Source organism: Mauremys mutica, chromosome 3 (genome assembly GCF_020497125.1).
Source record: "Mauremys mutica isolate MM-2020 ecotype Southern chromosome 3, ASM2049712v1, whole genome shotgun sequence".
Lineage (NCBI taxonomy): Eukaryota > Metazoa > Chordata > Testudines > Geoemydidae > Mauremys > Mauremys mutica.
In genome coordinates this window covers 138,509,095-138,528,382 of record NC_059074.1, presented here as the reverse complement: position 1 = coordinate 138,528,382, position 19,288 = coordinate 138,509,095, and the positions used below count along the sequence as shown (strand labels likewise).

At 46.3% G+C, this 19,288-nt stretch overlaps 1 protein-coding gene across 1 annotated transcript; it reads right to left on the bottom strand.

Annotated features, from left to right (window-relative positions):
• Positions 1 to 10,048: 10,048 nt before the first annotated feature.
• Positions 10,049 to 10,972, bottom strand: LOC123366676 (taste receptor type 2 member 7-like). Its single transcript, XM_045010320.1, has one exon. It carries the CDS (start codon positions 10,970 to 10,972, stop codon positions 10,049 to 10,051), a length of 924 nt encoding a protein of 307 aa, XP_044866255.1.
• Between the last annotated feature and the right edge of the window lie 8,316 nt (positions 10,973 to 19,288).

The following is a 19,288-nucleotide window of genomic DNA, read 5'->3' as shown; positions in this document are numbered from 1 at the left end:
AGATGGTCCTTATATTCTTGTGTCAATACGATTGCCAATCTGTGAGCACTAGTATCCATGTGCAATATGAAAGTTTTGAAACACAAACAGGCTGAGAGGAGCAGTCACAAAGATCCCTTTCAGTTCTGTACATGCCAAATCACACTCTGTCAACCACTGAAAAGGTATGTCTACCCTACCCACTGGATTGGCGGGTAGAGATCGATCTATTGGGGATCAATTTATCGCGGGTAGTGTAGACATGATAAATCGATCCCCGATCGCTCTCCCACTGACTGCTGAACTCCAGCTTGGTGAGAGGCAGAAGCAAAGTCGACAGAGGAGCGGCGGCCATTGATTCCGCACCGCGAGGACGTGAAGTAAGTGATTCTAAGTCAATCTAAGATATGTCAACTTCAGCTACGCTATTCTCATAGCTGAAGTTGCGTATCTTAGATTGATCCCCTGCCTCCCTTCAGTGTAGACCAGGCCAAATAGTTTCGCTTTCTCACTCAGCCTATGCAATGTTCCCCAATATTGGTGAACTCACAAATAAAGTTTCTATAATAGCAGCAGAGCCCACAAATCTCTGCACATATGAGTGTCTGAAGAAAGGTCCAGTTCTGCACAGCCTCTGTTTTCCTTTTTTTACTTGAAACTCCTCCTTCTTTTACCATTTGCTGTTTGTTAGAAACATTCAGTGAGCAGACAGAAATCACAAGAACTTTACCAACTAAAATTCCCCTGTGTCAAGGTGTCACCCCCACTCTGAACTTTAGGGTACAGATGTGGGGACCTGCATGAGATAAGCCCTAAGCTTATTTATCAGCTTATATCTAGTAGCTGCCACCACCAAATAGTTTAAACAAACGTTTATGAGAGAGTCATTTGGAAACTCTGTCTTCCCCCCAGATATTTCCCCAGTCTTTATCCCCCTTTTCCTGGCAGGATTGAGACTGATTCACCTCCCACCAAATCCTGGTGAGCCCAGATCCAAAAAACCCTTGGATCTTAAAACAAGGAAAAAATCAATCAGGTTCTTAAAAGAAGACTTTTAGTTAAAGAAAAAGGGTGAAAAAGGAATATCTCAATAGATTCAAAACACAGAGGATGTCCCTCTGGGCTAAAACTTAAAGTTACACAAAAGAAACCCAATTTGATTCTCCTTCTTCTGCAAAACAAAGTCACAAAAGAAAATAAACATAATCTAATACATTCCTTCTCTAAACACTTACTACTTTTAAGAAATGTTAGATGGCTGATTCCTGGATCCTTCACTGTGGCACAAACTTTCTCTAAACAGACAAAGACTGATTTCCCTCCTCTCTTTGAAAACATCTTGTCCCCCATTGGTTCCTCTGGTCAGGTGTCAGCTAGGCTAGGTGAACTTCTTAACACTTTACAGGTAAAAGAGGAATTAACCCTGGACTGTCTGTTTATAACACCCTGAGACGCTGGGTCTCAAAGCAGGTTTCAACCACCAACCCTCTTTCCCTTACTTGAAAGCTAAAACACCAGGTAGCTTTTGTTATGGTTTCTGCTCCATGGTGGCAGGACAACTTGTTTACTGCAAATTAATTGTATCCATACACATGGGCAGCGGGTGAACCCCCGCTTTGGGGAGGCTATCCTGCTGGCCCCACTCTTTCCACCTAAGGCCCTGCCCCCGCACAGCAGAACCCCAAAACCACCCCATAAAAGGAAAAGCACTGAGGGGGTCCCCTGACTGAAGAAGACCAGCCCACCCACTCCAGCTGGCCCCCCAGCACCAGACAGAGCCGCTGCCCCCACCCCCCTGAGTGCCAGGTGAGTGTCTGCCCCCTTTCCCCACCCCGAGTGCCAGGCCGGCCCCAGCGTTGGATTGAGCAGCCAGCCCCCAGCGAGTGCCAGGCCAGCCCCAGCACTGCCAGAGGTGGGCCAGCCCCACCAAGTGCCAGGCTGAGCTGGCAGTCTCCCCGAGAGCCAGCTCCTCCCGCTCTGAAGACCCTCCACCCCCACCAAGCCGCTGGCCCTAGCAGTGCAGCGAACAACAGGGAGTTTCGGGGGTGGGGTGGAATGGAGGAGGTGATGGGAGGGGCACCGTGGCCCAGTTGTTCAGTGGTGGGTCAGGGCCAAGGCCTGAGAAGGCTTTGCCTATTATACCCACCACCCATGTACATATAAGTAATTTGTTTAACCAGAACCACATCTTTAAAAGGAATTTTCATAGCCTGAATTTGCTGGACTTCTATAAAGTTATTAGACATAATGGAATCCAAACAAATTATTAGCTAATCCACTCTCTTGGTTAGCCAGACTTCTTGCTTAATTCCAGAGTCCCACTTTTCAAACCCAGTTTTCCCCACTTTTGAATAGGTATCTGTTCCCCAGCAGGGCCGGCTCCAGACCCCAGTGCGCCAAGCTTGGGGCGGCATTTTGCCGGCAGGGCGGCAGGCGGCTCTGGCGGACCTTCCACAGTCATGCCTGTGGGAGGTCCACTGGAGCCGCGGACTAGCGGACCTCCCGCAGGCATGACTGCGGACGGTCCGCTAGTCCCGCGGCTCCAGTGGACCTCCCACGGGCATGACTGCGGGAGGTCCGCTGGTCCATGGCTCTGGTGGACCTCCCGCAGGCATGACTGCGGAAGCTCCACTGGAGCCGCGGGACTAGCAGACCCTCCGCAGTCATGCCTGCGGGAGGTCCGCTGGTCCGCGGCTCCGGTGGACCTCCCGCAGGCATGACTGCGGAAGGTCCGCCGGAGCCGCCTGCCGCCCTGCCGGCAAAATGCTTGGGGCGGCCGGATTCCTAGAGCCGCCCCTGTTCCCCAGTCCCTGTCTTTATTTGAGACCAGGCTGGTCTGACATTTATTTCCCCCATTCCCTACCCTTTTTAACATGTCTGAGTTAATAAGTGTTACGTTTGAGCCCACGTTCACCATTCCTGTGAATTTCACAGCTTCTATTATACTTTCAATAGTTAAATTCCTTTTACTGTTGTTTAACTGCCCAGATCTAAACAAATAGTGTGGGGCCTGGCTGACCCTTGTATCTTCAAGCTTTGCCTCTTCAGCCTGATGTTCCCTCATTTGTCAAACTGGGACTTTCACTAGGCATTTGTGATGCTCTGTCCTCACCAGATTCATAGGTATAACAATCCTTTTTGTTACTCAACTTTTTCAGTACCAGCATTTAGCAGAACTGCTTCCCTTAATCTTTCCCTTATTGCCAATATTCCTTGTTTTACAAATCACATTTAACAATGCTTTCAACCCATAGAAAATCATGAACCAAATTACAATTCCTGTTCCACAGTGTACATTACACACAGATCTGTACTTACACAGCTCATAGGGATCAGCTTCCGTCTTCCCCATTGGTGACTACTTTCTTCTCTGGTGGGCTGCTTCAAAGAATCTGTGGCAAATTCCCCAGACTCACAAAGTGTCCTTGGTCTCCTTTAGCTGATCTTCAGCTGCAAACTGAAGTTCAGCTGAGCTTTTATGAACTAGTCCATTACTAATTTGCCCTGGAAGTCTTCACTGGTACCTGGATATTCCAGGAACACAGATCTCCTTGTGTTCTCCATCTGAGGTCTCTCTCCCCCACACCCACTTCTAGCCCTTAACTATGCCCGGCCAGACTGATGTCTGGCTCCAAACTGCTTGTCAAGAGTTTGTAACAAATCCAGACAACACGGTCTATTTTCCAGGGTAAGTTCTGCTGCGGCAACAGAGCTGGCCACTCAAGTTGGCCGTCAGAAATCTCCCTATCTCTCCAATCATTCGTAGGGGCTATGACATTTGACTGGGCCAAATAAGACTCACAAGGATTTGTTCTCTCAGAGATAATGGGCTTTTGTATTACTTGAGCTGGAACCAGATGACTTCTCCTTGCTGGGCCTCTGTGGGTTACAAATGGGGTAGAAAAGTACTGTAAAGTACCCACGCTCTCTGAGTGGCCTGATTCCTCATGTCTGCAGCACTTTGAATTCTTTCTCTAGGTTATATTTTGGTTTCTTACATCAAGGCTGGGAATTTTCTAGCTGCTGCTCCAACAGAATTTCTATTTCTGACTCCAGGTAATTTCTTAGTCCTTTCTAGGAAACCTCCAGATATTACTTCAATACTTTTGAAATGTCTCCAGCTCTTGTTTTAGTTCCTTCTGGGACATCTCCAGCTTTTGTTTTCATTTCTTTTGACCAGAGTTAAACCCCAATTTGATACTGATTTGCTTTGATTTCTGTGAGTACCTTTATCATCTGTTCCCACTGGGGTCAGCAGGAATCCCTGCTCACAATTATCTCTTTGGAAGCTCTCCTGCCCCAAATACCAGTGTTGCCCCCATTGGCATGAGCAGTTAGCCAATATTCAGGGCCTCACCAGGTTGTTTCCATTAGGATAAGAAATTGATTATATGAGCTGGGTGGTATTTTTTAGTGTAATCTGGTTTATTTACAGAACAAGAACAAGAACATAAGAATGGCCATACTGGGTCAGACCAAAGGTCCATCTAGCCCAGTATCCTGTCTACCGACAGTGGCCAAATGCCGGGTGTCCCAGAGGGAGTGAACCTAACAGGTAATGATCAAGTGATCTCTCTCCTGCCGCCCATCTCCACCTCTGACAAACAGAGGCTAGGGACACCATTCCTTACCCATCCTGGCTAATAGCCATTAATGGACTTAACCTCCATGAATTTATTCAGTTTTCTTTTAAACGCTGTTATAGTCCTAGCCTTCACAACCTCCTCAGGTAAGGAGTTCCACAAGTTGACTGTGCGCTGTGTGAAGAAGAACTTCTAATCATTTTAGTTGCCCTTCTCTGAACCTTTTCTAATGCCAGTATATCTTTTTTGAGATGAGGAGACCACACCTGTGTGCAGTATTCGAGATGTGAGCGTACCATCCATTTATATAAGGGCAATAATATATTCTCTGTCTTATTCTCTATCCCCTTTTTAATGATTCCTAACATCCTGTTTGCTTTTTTGACTGCCTCTGCACACTACGTAGACATCTTCAGAGAACTATCCACAATGACTCCAAGATCTTTTTCCTGATTTCTTGTAGCTAAATTAGCCCCCATCATATTGTATGTATAGTTAGAGTTATTTTTTCCAATGTGCATTGCTTTACATTTATCCACATTAAATTTCATTTGCCATTTTGTTGCCCAGTCACTTAGTTTTGTGGGATCTTTTTGAAGTTCTTCACAGTCTGCTTTGGCCTTAACTATCTTGAGCAGTTTAGTATCATCTGCAAACTTTGCCACCTCACTTTTTACCCCTTTCTCCAGATCATTTATGAATATGTTGAATAGGATTGGTCCTAGGACTGACCCTTGGGGAACACCACTAGTTACACCTCTCCATTCTGAGAATTTACCCCTCTCCATTCTGAGAATTTACAAATTCCTGATCCCCTAAACACAGTAGAAACAAAAAACTTCAGGCAGATTCCTGGCTGAAAATTCCCCAAGTTTGCCACTCCAGCAAGTGCTGTGCCCCAGAAGCACTGTCCATCTGCTTCTTTTCAGGGTCATACTCACAACTGCTTCTCCAGGTTATCTCCTGGCTTTTTGCCTCTACCACAGAAAGGCTACAAAACCAGTATCTTACCCACTTGGTTTGCAATCAGGGAAACTCTTCAGCCCACACAGTTTAATTCTGACCTGCCATGTGCCTTGTACAGTTCCTCCTTTGATTGTAGCTATCTCTACTATATAAAAGGACTTAAAAGCTCCTTCTATAGAGTCTGAAAATATGCTTAGCACACCCATTGACTTTAACTAGGTCAGTTACAGCCCAACACTGAGATTCCTTTGCACACCAAGGCAAACCAAACCAGCCAAACAGAGAAGACTTTGATTTTACCCCACTTTGGCTATTCAGAAGTCATACAAGAAATTCCCTTAGACATTTGAGTTTCCCAGTATCACCACCAGTGCCACTTGTTATGGGGACAAATGGTTATGAAAACCAATACCCCAGTTAAAAAAAAATGGTTCTCTCAATCACAAAAGACCACGCCCCAGACCCAGGTCAATATACAAGTTAGATCTTACCCCACAAATCATGCTGTTGCCAATCCTTTAGAATCTAAAATCGAAAGGTTTATTCATAAAAAGAAAGCAATATAGATGAGAACTAAAATTGGTTAAATGGAATCAATTACATATAGTAATGGCAAAGTTGTTGGTTCAGGCTTGTAGCAGTGATGGAATAAACTGCGGGTTCAAATCAAGTCTCTGGAGTACATCCACAGCTGGGATGGGTCATTCAGTCCTTTGTTCAGAGCTTCATTTTGTAGCAAAGTCCCTCCAGAGGTGATTGGGCACTTACTGAGAATATCCCCTTCTCAAGAAGCTGATCAAATGCTTCACTCAGGCTACTTAGAATCAAAACACATTGATATCATAGAATCAGAGACTTTAAGGTCAGAAGGGACCATTATGATAGTCAAGTCTGACCTCCTGCACAATGCAGACCACTGAATCTCACCTACCCACTCCTGTATCAAACCCTTAACTTATGTCTGAGCTATTGAAATCCTCAAATCGTGGTTTAAAGACTTCAATGTGCAGAGAATCCTCCAGCAAGTGACCCATGCCCTACGCTGCAGAGGAAGGCAAAAAAACCCCAGGACCTCTGCCAATCTGCCCTGGAGGAAAATTCCTTCATGACCCTAAATTACAGCGATCAGCTAAACACTGAGCATGTGGGCAAGACTCACCAGCCAGACACCCAGGAAAGAATTCTCTGTAGAAACTCAGATCCCATCCCATCACAGACCATTGGGCATATTTACCGCTAATAGTCAAAGATCAGTTAGTTGCCAAAATTAGGCTATCCCATCATACCATTCCCCTCCATAAACTTATCAAGCTTAGTCTTGAAGCCAGATATGTCTTTTGCCCCCACTACTCCCCTTGGAAGGCTGATCCATGACTTCACTCGTCTGATGGTGAGAAACCTTCATCTAATTTCAAGTCTAAACTTCCTGATGGCCAGTTTATATCCATTTGTTCTTGTGTCTACATTGGTACTGAGCTTAAATAATTCCTCTCCCTCCCTGGTATTTATCCCTCTGATATATTTATAGTGAGCAATCATATCTCCCCTCAGTCTTATTTTGGTTAGGCTAAACAAGCCAAGCTCTTTGAGTATCCTTTCATAAGACAGGTTTTCCATCCTCGGATCATCCTTGTAGCCCTTCTCTGAACCTGTTCCAGTTTGAATTCATCCTTCTTAAACATGGGAGACCAGAACCGTACACAGTATTCCAGATGAGATCTCACCAGTGCCTTGTATAATGGTACTAACACCTCCTCATCTCTACTGGAAATACTTCACCTGATGCATCCCAAGACCGCATTAGCTTTTTTCACGGCCATATCACATTGGTGGCTCATAGTCATCCTGTGATCAACCAATACTCTGAGGTCCTTCTCCTCCTCTGTTACTTCCAACTGATGCGTCTCCAGCTTATAACAAAATTTCTTGTTATTAGTCCCTAAATACATGACCTTGCACTTTTCATTACTAAATTTCATCATCCTATTACTATTACTCTAGTTTACAAGGTCATCCAGATCTTCCTGTATGATATCTCGGTCTTTCTCTGTACTAGCAATACCTCCCAGCTTTGTGTCATCCACAAACTTTATTAGCACATTCCCACTTTTTGTGCCAAAGTCAGTAATAAAAAGATTAAATAAGATTGGTCCCAAAACTGATCCCTGAGGAACTCCACTAGTAACCTCCTTCCAGCCTGACAGTTCACCTTTCAGTACAACGCTTTGTAGCCTCCCCTTTAACCAGTTCCTTATCCACCTTTCAATTTTCATATTGATCCTCATCTTTTCCAATTTAACTAATAATTCCCCATGTGGAACCATATCAAATGCCTTACTGAAATCGAGGGAAATTAGATCCACTGTGTTTCCTTTGTCTAAAAGATCTGTTACCTTCTCAAAGAAGGAGATCAGGTTGGTTTGGCATGATCTACCTTTTGTAAAACCATGTTGTATTTTGTCCCAATTACCATTGACCTCAATGTCCTTAACTACTTTCTCCTTCAAAATTTTTTCCAAGACCTTGCATACTACAGATGTCAAACTAGCAGGCCTGTAGTTACCCGGATCATTTTTTTCCCCTTAAAAATAGGAACTATATTGGCAATTCTCCAGTCATACAGTACAACCCCTGAGTTTACAGATCCATTAAAAATGCTTGCTAATGTGCTTGCAATTTCATGTGCCAGTTCCTTTAATATTCTTGGATTAAGATTATCCCCGATTTAGTCCCATTAAGCTGTTTGAGTTTGGCTTCTACCTCGGATGCAGTAATATCTACCTTCATATCCTCATTCCCATTTGTCGCCATTATCCCTAAACTCCTCATTAGCCTCATTAAAGACTGAGGCAAAGTATTTGTTTAGATATTGGGCCATGCCTAGATTATCCTTAATCTCCACTCCGTCCTCAGTGTTTAGTGGTACCACTTCTTCTTTGTTTTCTTCTTATTTATATGGCTATGGAACCTTTTACTATTGGTTTTAATTCCCTTTGCAAGCTCCAACTCTACATGGCTTTTGGCCTTTCTCACTTTATCTTTACATGTTCTGACCTCAATAAGGTACCTTTCCTTGCTGATCACTCCCATCTTCCACTCCTTGTAGGCTTTCTGCTTTTTCTTAATCACCTCTCTGAGATGCTTGCTCATCCAGCTTGGTCTACAATTCCTGACTTGAAATAATTCCAGGCCTCCTCCACCTTTAGATCCACAAGTTCTTTAGTCCAATCCATTTCCCTAACAAATTTCCTTATTTTTTTAAGATTAGCCCTTTTGAAATAAAAAAAACCCTAGTCACAGATCTATTTTTGTTTATCCTTCCATTTAGTTTGAACTGAATTAGCTCATGATCACTGGAACCAAGGTTGTCCACTACAACCATTTCTTCTATGAGGTCCTCAGTACTCACCAAAACCAAATCTAAAATGGCATCCCCTCTTGTTGGTTAAGCAACTACTTGGTGAAGAAATCATCAGCTATCGCATCCAGGAAAATCTGAGCTCTATGATTATTACTAGCACTTGTCCTCTGGTCTGCATCTGGGAGGTTAAAGTCTCCCATGATCACACAATTCCCATTAGTATTTACTTCATTAAAAACATTAAAGAGGTCTCTCTCCATATCCAAATCAGATCCTGGTAGTCTATAGCACACCCTAAGCACTATCCCAGGAGAGGCTCTAGTAGCTTTCTTCCCCAATGTGATTTTTTGCCCAGTACATAGCCAATATTCTTAATTTCAACTACAAAAATGATACACCCATACAGATAGCATAATCATAATCAGCAAATCATAACCTTTCCATAGACACCTTACACAACAACCTTTGTACAATATTTGCTACAAATATATAACAGTGGTTGAAACAATGATCTTTACGGTTACAGGTTATGTCAGTAACATCACACCTGACATGTGCCTTGGACAGTTCTTCCTTTGTTTGTAGCTATCTCTACTACATAAAGGGACTTAAAAGCTCCTTCTATAGAGTCTGAAAAATGCTTAGCACACCCATTGACTTTAACTAGGTCTGTGATTGTCTTAAGATCAAAGACTCACCTGGTGGCTGCCACTAGCAACTTTCATAACAACAGGGTAGATTCTCTAGGTCATCTTTTGTTTTCATTTGTTCATGTGATGATCATTAGAGGTCCTTGCAGGTCTCTGGGATTGTGAGCTCTTGTAGTTTGGACATGGGGTTCCAGTCCATATCTCTCATCTTAAGACCCTAGCATGACTGGCAATTTCTATTAGTTCTAGGGCTCCTCAATCTTAGGAAATCTAGCTCACAATCAATAGGAGTTTGCCCTTGATTTGCATGAGTTATTAATTCACAAACATTTAAGAAAAAAGAATCATGTCACTCTACGTTTAACATGGTCCTCTACCACTATCCTCAAAAAGCAAAGCTCTGGATGGAAATCTTGTAACTTTAGTGCATGCTGAAGTAGGGAAAAATATTTGATAGATAAATAGAGGGAAGAAGGGGATGTCTTTGTGGAGTTTCATCATGAGTAGTTTCATGAAACAGCATCTCTCAGCCTGCAACCAGCGTAGTGCAAAGCCCTCATTGCTACCCTCTTCAGTTTGGGATTACCCAGAATTAGGATAACAGTGTGCCCAGAGGGATAAGCAGCCAATATCACTGTCAATAATGGTACAAAGTTGGTAAATAAATCTAACAAAAGTATTAGTATTATCACAAAATAAGAAATGTAGAAGAAAATGAAAGAGATCAGTCCTTTAATTGCTCTGACATGAGCCTCAGTAACGGTGTCCCCGGAGCTGCTTGTGGTTTTTTCCATCCTTTTGCTGTGTCTCCACAGGGAAGTGATTAACAGTACAGAGGAAATAATAAATATAATGAAGGGAGAAGAATATCCAAGCATGGACAAAATAAAGAGGCTAGAAGATAAATCAACCTTATATCGACATTCCTTGATGGTGTTTCCTGATAGATTATTCATTGAATGGTCTATGTACTTTCTTTCTATGGCATTGATTGAAGGGAGACAGGTGACCAAGGAGACCAGAAAGGATCCCATGAGTAGCTGTGGCACTAGCCCTGATATTCTCTGCTTCAGCCAGAGGAATAGAGGTTGGCTGAAGTTGGCGATCTTCACACAATAGAAGACACTGAGCCAGGTGGCAAACCATAGACTGAGAATATTTAGAAACATCCAGACAACAGTCAATGGTCTCGACACAGCACACTGTTCATTCATCTCTGGAAATAAGTGAAAGAAGGTACTATTAATCATTATTATGCACTGTAGGAAAAATCTGGAGATGCCCAGGCTAGTCAGGATCACATCACAACAGGTCAGTTTTCTGTTTCTGATCCATTCCCTGCAATTCACAATGATCATTAATCCATTTGCTATAATCCCTGTAATGGACTCAATTCCTAAAATGATCAAACCAATAATAATTACAGAAAACATGGTTCTGCCTGTGGTCACCAATGCTTGCCCAGCTTCTGATGCTCCAAGAGAAATTGTCACAGAGGAAAATACCTCACTGAAGTGCCAGGCTTCTGGTATCTTATCAGGGCCTCTGCTGTCCTGCCTTTGTATCACAGCCGAAAGTGAGATTGGAGATGTTTTCAGGTATTGAACATGGAAGATTCACCTGTGCTTGTTGGGATGCAAATCTCAGAAAGATTCTATTACATTTACTGATGATCTACTCCTTTCTCCTGCCTTTTATTTGTATATCTTCTTCCTCATTGCTGTTCAGTGACTGTCTGTGACCTGCTTCACAGATATTTTTCTATTGATCTTTCCTGATTATTTATTATTATTATTGCTTCTTTGTTTTCAGATTGAACTACTGCTATTCTTTTTATTATAGGCAGCCCTGGATACCACTCATAGGTTGCTCCTATTGCACAATATAGCCATAAGATTTTCAAAAGCCTGCATCCACAAGTATCAGATTTATCTCCATAGTTTGCACAGGATCCCTGCTGGTCTCATGCTTCAAAACTAGATTTCAATTTTACTATTTAAAGGTTGACTTGATTTGCCTGGAAGATAAACTTGATTTGCCTGGAAAGTCCAGGTATATTTTATCTGTATACTGATCAATAGAAGCCCTAACTCCCCAAACTAGTCCAAACAAGAACTCCAAATGCATCACTGTCTCAACGTCTCAGCATGACTTTGGTCAAAGGGCAATAAAACCTTCCCATAATTCCAGGAAGGATGTCAATAGTCCATAGGCTGAAAGCCATGACAATCTCTTTTAGAAAAGCAGGCTCTGTCAGCAGGTGGGTTCCACTGTCACGAAAGAGACCCAGTTGCAATGAAGTGGATGCAAATCAGTGCAGGATTGCATTACAGATTCTCCATCTCAAACATTTTGCATTTTCCATATAGATTGTTATGTATAGATGGTGTCAGCAAACAGCAAATTAAGTGCTCTTTTGTTGTTTGGACTATTAAAACCAGAATTGTCCTGTGAGTGGTAGCAGGCAGTGGCTGCAGGGACAATGGCCAACATCTTGAAAAAAAATGGATGTGTGAAATGAGGCTTCTAGTCCATATTTAGGCACCTAAAAGTAAGTTGATACATGTTCTTACCTGTGAAACATCACATAGTCCTCATTGAAGTCAATGTGCAAATGTCAAAATTGTGACCCTGGTGCTATGTTAATGGAAAGTTACTTAGGTTGCAAAGTCAAGCACTGAAAAGTTAGGAAATGCCCATGCAATTCTGCCCCAGTGTGTGTATGCATTATGTGACAGTCTTTTAATTACATGATTGCATGCTACTTTTCCACACTGAATATACAGGAATGGGTAACAATTAGCAATTAACAAGAGCAGGCCCTGTATAGTAAAGAGTCACAGCTCAGGCCCTTAGGCAGGGACTGAGCAAACACAGGTAGCGGTTAGCGGTTAACAAGCCCAGGCCCTGGGTCAGGACCAGGCAGCAAAAAGTTCAAGGCTCAGTCCCCCAGGCAGGGGCTCAGCAGTTTAAATAGGTACTGCAGCAGTGAGTCTAAGGCCTGGTCTACACTACGACTTTAGGTCAAATTTAGCTGTGTTAGGTCAATTTTATAATGACTGCGTCTACACAACCAACCCCTTTCCGCCGACCTAAAGGGCTCTTACGATCAACTGCTGTACTCCTCCCCGACAAAGGGAATAGTGCTAAAATTGACCTTCCTGGGTCAAATTTGGGGTAGTGTAGATGCAGCGCTGTGCAATTTGATGGTATTCGCCTCCAGGAGCTATCCCAGAGTACTCCAATGTGACCACTCTGGACAGCACTTTCAACTCCGATGCACTAGCCAGTTACACAGGAAAAGCCCCAGGAACTTTTGAATTTCATTTCCTGATTGGTCAGCGTGGTGAGCTCAGCAGAAGGTGACCATGCAGTCCCAGAATTGCAAACAAGCTCCAACATGGAGGGAACGGGAGACACTGGATCTGATTGCTGTATGGGGAGAAGAATCTGTGCAAGCAGAGTTCTGATCCAGGAGAAGAAATGTTGATATATATGCCAAAATTGCACAGGGCATGGTGGCCAGAGGCTACAACAGGGATGCACAGCAGCACCGTGTGAAAATTAAGGAGCTCAGGCAAGCCTACCAAAAGACAAAGGAGGCAAATTGTCATTCTGGGTCAGAGCCCCAGACATGCCGCTTCTATGATTAGCTGCATGCCATTCTAGGGGAGGGGACTCTACCAGTACCCCAACACTCTCTGTGGACACCTGCAAGGTGGCAGCCTCACGCAACATGGATGAGGATTTTGAGGAGGAGGAGAAGGAAAATGCACAGCAGGCAAGTGGAGAATCCGTTCGCCCCGGCAGCCAGGACTTTTTCCTCACCCTGGAACCAATACCCTCCCAGGGCCTATTGTTCCCGGACCCTGAAGGCAGAGAAGGCACCTCTGGTGAGTGCATGTTTGTAACGACACTACAGGAGTTAAAAGCAATTCTGTTTAATGTTTGATTTACCCTGAACAATTGGATGCATTCGCAGCCAGTATAGGTACTGTAAAAGTCTGTTAAGATGTCTGGGGATGGAGCGGGAATCCTCCAGGGATATCTCCATGAAGCTCTCCTGGAGGTACTCTGAAAGCCTTTGCAGAAAGTTTTTGGGGAGAGTGCCTTATTTTGTCCTCCACAGTAGGACACTTTACCATGCCAAGCCAGTAGCAAGTGGTCTGGAATCATTGCAGCACAAAGCATGACAGCGAATGGTCCTGGGTTTTGGTCGCATTCATGCAACATTCGGTCTTTATCTTTCTGTGTCAGCCTCTGGAGAGTGATATCATTCATGGTCACCTGGTTGAAATAGGGAAATTTTTGTAAGGGACCAGTAATATCCTCTATTTGGTGATCCCCAACATATTAAACCTGGTCATGCTGGGCTGTTTGCACTTGGCTAAAAGGGATCATCCTGGAGAATAGCCATGTGGGCGGGGGGAAGAGGGGTGTGCTGCACATCCACCCCAAAACAGCAGGCCCTCCTTTTAAATGGCAACCGCTGCTCCTCCTTTTAAACAGCAAACCCAACCGGCATTGGTTGCTATAGGAAAGGAGGGTGCTGCAGTTTGAAACCATTCCCACACGTTATGAACATGGAAGAAACCAACCTGGCATACCCTTTGGCTTACCATGGCTGCCTGCCAGGGGCGGCTCTAGGCATTTTGCCACCCCCAGCACAGCAGGCAGGCTGTCTTCGGCGGCATGCCTGCAGAGGGTCCGCTGGTTCCGCGGCTCTGCGGGAGGTCCGCCGGAGCCGTGGGACCAGCGGACCCTCCGCAGGCATGCCGCCAAAGGCAGCCTGTCTGCCGCCCTCGCGGCCACCGGCAGAGTGCCCCCAGTGGCTTGCCGCCCCAAGCACACGCTTGGCGTGCTGGTGCCTGGAGCTGCCCCTGCTGCCTGCAAACAGAATTCTGTTGCCCAGCCGTGTGTGATGTGTCACCATACTGGCAGGCGCTCAATATAAAAGGCAAAATGCAACCTTGTACCTAAAACACATGTGCTGTCTGCTGTGAATTGCTTGATTCACTCTGAAAGTTTCCCTTTTGTTCTCAGAAATGTATCTTCTTAAAATCTACTCTCCCTTTTCCTCCTGCCCCTGCAGCTGCAAATGTTTCCATGCTCCTGCATCAACTCCATTCCTGAGGTTATTAGAAGGCAAAAAAACCGCACTCGTGATGACGTGTTTTCTGAGCTCATGCAGTCCTCCTGCATTGATGGGGCACAGCTGAATGCATGGAGGCATTCGATGGCAGAGGCCAGGATAGCATACAGTGAGCATGATCGGAACATGCAGGAGGAGATGCTGAGGCTAATGTAGGAGCAAACGAACATCATGAGGCATCTGGTGGAGCTGCAGGAAAGGCAACTTGAGTACAGACCCCCACTGCATCCATTGTACAACCGCATGCCCTCCTCCCCAACTCCCAATCCTCCTCACCCAGACACCCAAGTATGCATAGGGGGAGGCTCCAGGCACCCTGCCACTCAACTCCAGGGGATGGCCCAAGCAACAGCAGTCTGTCATTCAAACAGCTTTGATTTGTAGTGTGGCTATAATAAGCAATGTGGCCTTGTCCTTTCCTCTTCCCCACCCCACCACATTATCAGATCCTTTGTACACCCAGGCTACCTTTTACTAGTCAGCGTTACCAGTGATCTCAAGGTTTTTTTAATGAAGAAAGAATGAATGGATTCAGAACAATAGGGACTTTATTTCCTGTGCCAGCTGTGGTCGAAGGGGGGGGGAGGATTGGCTTACAGGGAAGCACATTCACTAAAGGGGGCAGGTTTGCATCAAGGACAAACACACACCGTAGCCTGGTCAATCATGAAACTGTTTTTCAAAGCCTCTCTGATGCACAGCGCAGCTTGGTGGGTTCTTCTAATTGCCCTGGTGTCTGGCTGTTCAAAATTGGCCACCAGGAGATTTGCCTCAACCTCCCACCCCACCATGAACGTCTCCCCCTTACTCTGACAGGTATTATGGAGCACACAGCAAGCAGCAATAACAATGGGAATATTGCTTTCGCTGAGGTCTAACCTACTTAGCAAACTTTGCTAGAGCCCTTTTAAATGTCCAAAGGCACATTCTACCACCATTCTTCACTTACTAAGCCTATAGTTGAACTGCTCCTTATTGCTGACCAGGCTGCCTGTATACGGCTTCATGAGCCAGGGGAGCAAGGGGTAGGCTGGGTCCCCAAGTATAACTATTGGCATTTCAACATCCCCAATGGTAATTTTCTGGTCTGGGAAGAAAGTCCCTTCTTGCAGCTTTCTGAAGAGCCCAGAGTTCCGAACGATGCAAGCGTCATGCAACTTTCCTGATCATCCCACGTTGATGTTGGTGAAACAGTCCTTGTGATCCACCAGTGCTTGCAACACCATTGAGAAATACCCCTTGTGGTTTATGTACTCTTTGGCAAGGTGGTCCGGTGCCAAGATAGGGATATGTATTCCGTCTATCGCCCCACCACAGATAGGGAACCCCATTGCAGCAAAGCCATCCACTATGACCTGCACATTTCCCCCACAGTAGATTTGCCCACTCCAAATTGATTCCCAACTGACAGGTAGCAGCCATGCGTTGCAAGTTTCAACAGGGCTATTGCCACTCAGTTCTCAACTGTCATGGAAGGTCTCATCTTGGTATTCCTGTGCTTCAGGAATAACCCTAACCCTAACCCAAACCCAAACCTTCCTGCAACACTATGCGGTCCCACCAGTCTGTGCTTGTTTGCCAGGCCCAGAATCGGCGTTCCACTGTATAAACATGCCCCAATGCCACCATGATATACCAATTGCCATATCCTATGCTTTCGTCTGTGTCCATGTCCTCCTCACAATCTTACTCGTGCTGGCAGCTCCTAGCTAGGCTCTGCACATACTGCAGGATAATGCACAAGGTGTTTACAATTGTAAGCAGAGTCAGGATGAGCCCCACCCTGACATCTGGTGGTAAATTATGGGGAGTGCGGAAAGAAGTTTCGGTTATTTGCATTGGCACTCCCACCCCACTTAGCATACCGCAAAGCAGCATGGGATGATTATTTTCACAGCTGTGGGACCCCCAATTTCGTTGTTATTGGGGCAGGAGCAATGAAATGTTGTCACCCTGATTGGGTAAATGGGGAACTACAAAATTGTCTTGTGATTGGGGGGGTTTCATTGTCAGCAGTATAGCGCTTGCTAGATGGGGGACATGGGTTCCAAAACCCATTGGAGAGAGAGGCTGGGGACAGGTATCTGTACTTGGTGGTGCAGGCTCCTTGTGTGAGCCAGAAGCACCAGTTCCACCTATGCTTCTCTCCAGTGTGGAATGTCAGAATTAATTTTTGATTCCCTTAAGAATCTAGTTACAGGTTACTGAGCTGAATTCACTGGTACTGGGGCTCCCCTACTATGAGCTGAAATCACTGAAGAGCTGGACTTGCTGAGCTGAGAGCACTGTGCTAATGAGTGGAGCTGAAATCACTGAAGAGCTGGACTTGCTGAGCTGAGAGCACTGTGCTAATGAGTGGGGGAGCCTGAAGCAATACTGGCAGAGCAGAGTGGAGCAGTTTGTGCAGCCACTGGGTGAGTGGAGCTGAGCAGCTCGTGAGGACGGCTGGAGCGGATCACAGGACAGCTGGTGGACCAGAGCAGCTGGCAGAGTGGAGCAGCCCACAGAGCAAGCGGAGCTGAGCTGTTTGCGAGGACGACTAGTGGAAGCAGAACCCCATGAAGAGGCAGGGCAGTTGGCCCCGAACCACGTAAGGTGCCCCTTTCTACCTAGGCTGGGGAGGGGGACCTCTGCAAAGAGACTCTTGAACTCTGGGCTGCCTGACCCGGGACAGAGACTTTTGAATTGTGGGACTTTTGGGACTGTGGGTGATTTGGGGGGTTGCTGGACTCAAGGGCCCAGAGAGAAGGACACGGCCCAAGTTGCTGGGGTGGGTCTTTGCTCACGGTTTGACCTATGAACTCCAGTTGAGGTATTTTCCAAATTTCATGCTTGTTGTTGTTTATCTTATGTAATTAAACCTTTTCTGCTACACCAAGAGTCTGTGCTTGCGAGAGGGGAAGTATTGCCTCTTTGAGGCGCCCAGGGGTGTGTGTAAGATTTTCCCAGGTCACTGGGTGGGGGCTCGAGCTGGTTTGCATTACGTTGTGGGGAAGGGACCCCTAGGTATTGAACCTGGCCCTTGCTGCTATCGTTTCAGCCTGGCAGAGGGGTTACACAATATTCATAAAAGCAGTGTGCAGCTGTGCGGGCTCCATGCTTGCTGTGCCATGGCATCTGCATGGATCACCCAGGAAAAAAGGCACAACATGATTGTTTGCCATTGCTTTCAAGGAGAGAGGGAGGGGAGACTGATGACATGTACCCAAAACCACCAGTGACAATGTTTTTGTCCCATCAGGCATTGGGAGCTTAACCCAGAATTCCAATGGGCAGCAGGGACTGTGGGATAGCTACCCACAGTGTACCACCAGTGAGTCGATGCTAGCCACAGTATTGAGGACGCACCCTGCCGACCTAATGCGCTTAGTGGGGACATGCACGATCAACTGTATAAAATCGCTTACTAAAGATTGATTTCCATAAAATCAACCTAATTTCGTAGTGTAAACATGCCCAAAGGCTCAGACCCTCAGGCAGGAGCTGAGCAAACACAGGTTAATAGCACACCCAGGCTTCAGGCTCCGAGTGGCCTAGGAGAGGGGGAGACTGCCATCCATGCGTTGGGTGGTAGGGTGGATGCAGGCTCACCCACTCCACTGCGTCCCAGCCCGGGGCCCTAGCAGCAGCCAAAGGCCCACTGCTGAGTCAGTGGGGATCCCAGCCATAACACACTGACATGAGCTCCGGCTGTGTTGCAGCCAGACTCGGGCTGGCTTCCCTTGGGCTACTTCCTGACTCCCCCTCTGGTGGTACCTGGATCAAGGTGGTGTCCTCAGGGTAGCTGGTGAGGGGTAAGCTCAGCGACTCTGCTGGGTAGCTGGCAAGAGGTAGGCTCAGCAACTCTCCCACACGCTGATCCACATCAAGTATCGGCCTGTCAGGCCAGTCTCCAGGTCCGCCACTGGTTGCTGGAATCTCCCCAGCGGGAGCTGGGCCGGAGGCATCTGGCTTCTCCAATGGCTGCCTCTCAAGTGAGCTCTGGGGTTGGGCTCTTGTACTTCCTGTCTGGCACCTGACGCCTGGGGGGGCGGGCTTGGAGTGCTCTGGCTCCGCCCACTCTGGTGTCTGGCGGAGCTCATCTCTCTCTCTCGGGGTGGCAGGGAACCACACTACCTCACTACAGGGACTGGTCAGTCTGCTCTGGCTACTCTGTCAGCTGGAGCTCTCCCTCCCTGCTGCTGGCAAGGACCCCTTCTGAGAGCTGCTGCTGTTGTGGGGAAAGGGGGGCCTGGCCGGCCTGCACCCCTTATCCCCACTACTTTGGAGGGAGGAGTAGTGAGGACCCCACCACCACCTCTTCTGCCTGGGTCCTCACCTAGCTGGCTGCCGCCTGCCTACTTGCTGCTGCTCCTGAGCTTGCTGCCTCGTCAAGGTGGAAGAAGACCGCTGTGAGACACTGTGGAGGTGGTTGGTTGGCATTATTGGACTGAGTGACTTTCACACCTGTGCTCCTAGGGTGGTGGTAGCCTTTGCTGCTGTGAGAGGCCGGGGGGAGGTACGGAGCCCTCCCTCTAGTCCAGCTGCTTCCCTCCACACTTTCCACCACGGCCGCCCCCTCCACCAATCCAGGTAACCACTGACACCTGCCGCTCGC

Excerpts from the sequence above, each read along its gene's own strand:
- LOC123366676 (XM_045010320.1), bottom strand. The coding sequence starts at position 10,972 with ATGTTTTCTGTAATTATTATTGGTTTGATCATTTTAGGAATTGAGTCC.